We start from the raw sequence: 6,029 nt of genomic DNA, 5'->3' as shown, positions 1-6,029 counted from the left end.
ATTATTTTTTTCAGCGTGTACGTGGGTTCTTGCTAAAGTCAATCGGCCAAATCAAATTTTTAAGGGCAATTGCCTAAGAAGATTTCCAGTTCCAACCAATGTTTTGAAAATCGGATTCATCACTGAACCGGTGAGGTGATCGGATCGAAATTTTTTAAATTTGATCGGTTGAACTGATGATTCAACCGTTATATATATATATATAACATGCATCAATAATTAAAAAAATTCACGCTTCCAAATAAAAAGAGGATACTAAACAATAACATAACTACTAAATAGTTTCATCCAATTAAAAAAAAAAGACAATAATTCATTACAAATACAATAATTCTTAACAGCAACATATAATTAAAAATAATCAATTCATCATGAATTTACAACTCTATTATCACATTCATATCCAATCATCTTTATCAACAAGAACACTTCTACTTTGAAATAAGTCCAAATTAACATCCTCGGGCTCAGCTTCATCTCCATCATCTGAAAATGAAAAAAGCAATCACATTTACTTCAAGAAAAATAGTTATATCTTTATACTTAATAATATAATATCATATCAAAACAACCTTCAAATTGTTGAAAATTCGAACTTTCCAGAGGTATTGGAAGTTCTTCAAGCTCCTCTTCCAACTCATCATAATCAAGCTCTCCTATTGGCGTTTCTTCACCATCCAAAAATCTGTCTTATCAATGAACTCTTAATCAACGGATCCTAACTTCTCTTTGGTTGTTCACTCCTACAACACATTTCATGAGTTATTAATATATTAATAATTTTTTTGATACAAAATAATGAAATTAATAAAAAAAAAGAATAATTTCAGATGTACCTATTTTGCAATCGCAAATTATAATGCACATATACAAAATCATTAAGTCTCTGATGCTCTAATCTATTCCTTTTTTTGTATGAATACGTTCAAAAACACTCCAATTTCGTTCACATCTAGAAGAAGAAGTTGTTTGACCCAAAATCCTAATTGCAAGCTTTTGTAAATTTTAAGCATCACAACCAAAGAGCTTCCACTAACTCTCTACCACAATCACAGTGAATATTAGAATATTAGATAAAGAAAACTAAATAATAAATACTTTTTTTTCAAAAGACTTAATATAATAAAAAATTATTACCTGGACGATTTTTTTGGCTGCTAAGAATAGCAGATTTTCGCCCAAAACTCCCTTGACGATCTCGAAACATACCAATCTCATATGTTAATACATCCAAACTACACCAATCTACCTTTGATTCTATGTAATCAAACAAACCATTTGTGATCTCTGGATGGATAGAAAATGTGGGATCATATTGAAAAGCAGGATTCAAATAATAAGCAGTAGCTTGAAGATTCTTTCTCAACATTCTATCCCATCTTTCATTGATTATGTCAGTATAAGGCTTGTAGGATCTCTCTTTGTTTTTAAAGAGCTTCTTGATGTCATTAATTGCTCTATACATGCCCTCATAGACATAACCCAAAGAAGGTCTTTCATCAGTGTCATAAACATGCAAAAGACGAATAAGTTGGCCCATAATCCTCATTGTAATCAAATAATTATTCCAAAACTTTTCATCCAAAACAATTTGCTTAACCTCTTTTCCTTTGTCTATTTTCAAGAACTTTTTGTAATCTCCACTGGTGATTAGAACTTGCAAACTATCTTTGTGATCATGCAAACTTTTTAATGCAATAAAAGTAGTTGCAAATCTAGTTTCTCCTGGACAAATAATCTCCTTCTACCCTTTTGTCTTTCTCAACCAATTTAAAGTGTACTTATGGCTATACATAAATACAGTCACAGTTGAAGCAAGTGATATTATGGCTTTCACATCATTCATTTGACCAATATCCTTTAAAATTAAATTGTTGCAATGTGCAGCACATGGAGACCAACAAATGGTTGGGTATTTTTCACTTAGTAGAGTTCCAGCAACCTTATAATTGCTAGCATTATTAGTAACCATATGCATCACATTTCTTAGACCAACGATTTCAACAATTTCAACAAATAAATTACACAAATTATGTGCATTTGTCTCAACATCAGATGTATCAACAAATTTGATGAAAGATATACCTTTAGGACAGTAAACCAAAAAATTAATCAATGGTCTTTGTCTACTGCCTTTCACCCATCACCCATTATAGTGCAACCAGTTTCAGTCCAAATACTTCGAAATGAATCAATAAGTAAAGCCAAATCTTTCTTAGCTTCTCTCAACAAAGGCACTTGCAGATCATAATAAGATGGAGCTTTATACCCATGACCCATTAATGTTATTTGATCAATAGCTTTTTGAAAAAATGGAGAGTTAACAGCATTTATAGGAATGCAAGCATCATAAAACCAACAGCCAATAGCCATATCACAGTTGTGTCATTTTTCTTTACTTTGCAAAATAGCCTTGATAGTGGGTTGTGAATTATCATTTCCACCTTTAAAGAAATTATGTATACCTGGGCCTAGTGTAGTGGCTTTTCGCTTTCCTTTATCAGATGGTGCACTTGCCTCATTGATTGTAATTCCTTTAGTGTGAATAATGGGAATTTCTTGGACTTCATCGCCATCAAATTCATCTACATATCAACCAAATGGATTTTTTACCCCAAATTCTCCTCTTTTTTTTTCTTTTTCCTTTTTTCTTCTCAAAAATATCTTTCAAGGTTACTCAAATAGCATGCCTAACTTGTGGTGGAACCTTTCCACAAGAAATAATGCTACCCCTTGCTCCCGCTAAGTGTTGCTTCATCCTAAATATACCCCCACCCGCAAATGTCTTGTGACAATAAATGCATGTCATAGTTTTTCTTCCTTGTGCATTTACACCTTCAGAAACATGAGCCCATGCTATATCCGCTTTCTGTCTATGACTTTGGCTTGCAGATTCTTCACTAGTAAATGGTCCCGCAGATGAATTTGCATTGCTACCAGTACCACTACTACCATCCATTATCTTGAAATATGAAAACGTAGGAATACAAAAAAATAATAACATTCTTATACACAAACTAAAAGACAAGTGTGCACATGATTAGGCTAAGCTAATGCATAAGCCAAACTGTTACAACAAAAGGCAAATAAAAAATGAAAACTTTCCCTTAGAATATCATAAAGAGCTATAATAAAAAATGAAAACTTTCCACTAGTTTATATTTTCAAGTGTATACTAATTTTGTTTTTTGTGAATATTTTTTGTTTTACTAGAGAAGATTTTTACTCTCCTTTCTTTTCCTTTATTTCTTTGCCCCTTTGAAAGGATTATCTTCTAGCATTTAGTAATCAGATGATCTGAAAGTAATGTGGTTGGATTTCCTAATAATCTCATTTTCCTTTAGTTTTAAGTATTACATTCGAAGAATTTAACAAAGGGTATGTTAATGAAAATATGAACCTTTACAGTTCATATGTTTACAAAGATAAGGAAACAAAAACACATAATTTGTTGGTCACTCATAGCGGGAAGATTGTCAGGCCAAACTGACAATGCAATAAAAAATTATTAGATCAATCATCTACTTAAGAAACTTAAGAAAGAAGAAATCAAGCTCAAATAACTAAATGCCTTTTGTAAATTACTTCCTAATGTTGACTTCTTTTTCCTTTTAGGCTTACAATGAGATGTATAATACTTACATTTTAAGCTTCGAATCAGCCATATAAAATAGATTAAGCTTGGAAAAAAAATAAATGAATGGAAGCTTAAAAAAATTTAAAAGTTAATGAAAATTAGAAAAAAAAAAAAAACTAATCTTAGGGATTTGAACAAGCTTTGAAGAAGTTGAAATCTAAAGCCTTTGAAAGTTGAGGTTGCAAGAAACTCGTTGGAGTGGAGTGGAGGCTGCAAGAAGCTCGTTGGAGAGTGGAGGCTGCAAGAAACTCGCTGGAGTGGAGGCTGCAAGAAGCTCGCTGGAGAGTGGAGGCTGCAAGAAGCTCGCTGGAGTGGAGTGGAGGCTACAAGAAGCTCGCGGGAGAGGAGGCTGTAGCTATGAGAGTTGTCGAGAAAAAAAACACAATAAAGCCGCCGCTAGGTTTCCAGACGAAAAAACCAAAAAGCAAGGGAAAAGAATCACCGGTTCACCATATCCCTGTTAAACCGCCGGTTCCCGGTTGTTGACCGATTTTGACCGGTCAATTTACTTTTTCGACTTTAATGGTTGACCTGACCGAATCGAGGGCCGGTTCGTGGTTCGATCGGTCGGATCGGCCGGTCCGGTCCGATTTTCTTAACATTGGTTCCAACTTTATTTTATTAATTAACAACCTAATTGTCTCTTTATTGAAAAAATACTTTAATATTATATACCAAATATGGAAAATACTATAAGTAATATATATATATATATATAAAAGATCTTAAAACGCTGTCCACCGCTGTATTTTTTTTTTTTAAAAAAAAAACCTTATGATTTAAATCGAAAAGCTTGGCCATTGCAGTTGGTCACTACAATTTAGAAGAAAATTAAAAAGGCGCCATTTATTATATTTTATCATATAAAGTATTGCACCTAACAATTGGAACAATAGTAAATATCTTTAAATTCCGAATCATAGCTCTAACTTCCTCTTCAATCCTGACTCAGACAAAATATGTCTGCACTCCCTGATAAAATCTCTTTTTACTTTTTCTACTCCCTAATCTGTTTCAATTTATCAAAATTTCATCCTCATTTTATTCTCCTCTGACTTATTTTATATTTCTTCGACTTCCAATTAACTCCCTCCTGGACTTCCACCCTAAATTGTAGATGACTATCCAAAATAATTTCTTTGATGGTGAACACAAAAATTGGAGAGGCGGCAAAATCCGTCTTTCACCTTAAACTTAAGGATCATTGACAAATGTCATGTCTGAAGAAGTAAGAAGGTAGTAATCAAAACAACTAAAGTACTACTAATATGAAGAAGTAGTTTGCGTTATATTATTGTGCCAAAAAGACGAAACGCTCGCCCCCAGCGCCTTCGTCGTACCCGATCTTGTTGGTTGCTACTCGGAAAGCCTAGAGGTTTCACTGTACAAAAATTTTGTACAAAGGTCTGAACCTTTTCCTAGCTACCATGTGTTCTTTTAAATTAAATTTTGGATCGCCTGCGGAACTTAACACGTTTGATCCAAAACTTAATCTATTTGTTCTTTTAGGTTTTGACTTGGATCTCCTGCGGAACTTAACACGTTCGATCCAAATCACCTTAAGTTATTAATTTCATTAAATATTAATTTCCATAATTGGTTCCCAGTACTGACGTGGCGAGGCACATGGCCTTCTTGGATATGGGAGCAACCACCACCGACTAGACAAAACCTTTTATGGAAAGCTAATATTTAATTTCCTAAAATAACTTTATGTCAACCAAAAAGAACAATCAAATCACAAGGAAAATAAAAACAAAAGAACACTATATCGAAAACAAATTCGAAACACTAAAATCGTATGCCTCTTGTATTTGGTATTATTTCCAAAAATAACTAGTATGATGCGGAAAGGAAAAATACTAGTTATACCTTTTAGAAAGCCCTCTTGATCTTCTATCGTATTCCTCTTCTAACCTCGGACGTTGTGTGGGCAACGATCTTCCGAGATGAGAACCACCAAGCACCTTCTTCTTCCTTGCAAGTTTCGGCCATCAAAACTTCTTCTAGGATGAAGAGGTTCGGCCACCACCACCATGCTCCAAGGGATGCTAGAAACAAAGCTTTCTTTCTCTCCTCCTTCTTCTTCTTCTCTAAACTTGATCCGGCCACCATATGAGTCTCCACAAGAAGGATGAGGTTCGGCCATCAAAGAGAAGAAAGGAGGAGAGGATGGCCGGCCACACCAAGGAAGAAAAAGAGAGAGGAAAAATAATAGAGTTGTTAGCCATGAAGGCACCTCTACCCTCTCTTTTATAATCCTTGGCCTTGGCAAATAAGGAAATTTAAATAAAAATTTCCTTAATTCTTTTGCCATTGATAAGGAAAATTTATTTAATTAAAAATAATTTTTTCTCATCAACAATGTGGCCGACCACTTTAAACCAAGCAA

The 6,029-nt window shown here is 33.9% G+C and overlaps 1 protein-coding gene across 1 annotated transcript; it reads right to left on the bottom strand.

The window, feature by feature from the left end:
- Positions 1-397: 397 nt before the first annotated feature.
- Positions 398-2,959, bottom strand: LOC122048720. Its single transcript, XM_042610254.1, has 7 exons — positions 2,770-2,959; positions 2,466-2,585; positions 2,181-2,300; positions 1,782-2,085; positions 1,138-1,685; positions 573-668; positions 398-486 (listed from the first exon to the last, which is right to left on the bottom strand). Exons 1-7 carry the CDS (start codon positions 2,957-2,959, stop codon positions 398-400), a joined length of 1,467 nt encoding a protein of 488 aa, XP_042466188.1.
- Positions 2,960-6,029: the final 3,070 nt, after the last annotated feature.

The sequence above is a fragment of the Zingiber officinale genome, chromosome 2B (genome assembly GCF_018446385.1).
Source record: "Zingiber officinale cultivar Zhangliang chromosome 2B, Zo_v1.1, whole genome shotgun sequence".
NCBI classification, from domain to species: domain Eukaryota; kingdom Viridiplantae; phylum Streptophyta; class Magnoliopsida; order Zingiberales; family Zingiberaceae; genus Zingiber; species Zingiber officinale.
Note: the sequence above shows the minus strand (reverse complement) of the source record. Positions and strands in the feature narration are given on the sequence as shown.

What these genes read in the sequence shown, in the direction of transcription:
- LOC122048720 (XM_042610254.1), bottom strand. Translation starts at nt 2,959, where the DNA reads ATGGATGGTAGTAGTGGTACTGGTAGCAATGCAAATTCATCTGCGGGA. An exon ending in ACTTATTGATTCATTTCGAA is followed by an intron (nt 2,086 to 2,180) that starts GTATTTGGACTG and finishes ACTGTCCTAAAG; the next exon opens with GTATATCTTTCATCAAATTT. An exon ending in GTATTTATGTATAGCCATAA is followed by an intron (nt 1,686 to 1,781) that starts GTACACTTTAAA and finishes TGCATTAAAAAG; the next exon opens with TTTGCATGATCACAAAGATA.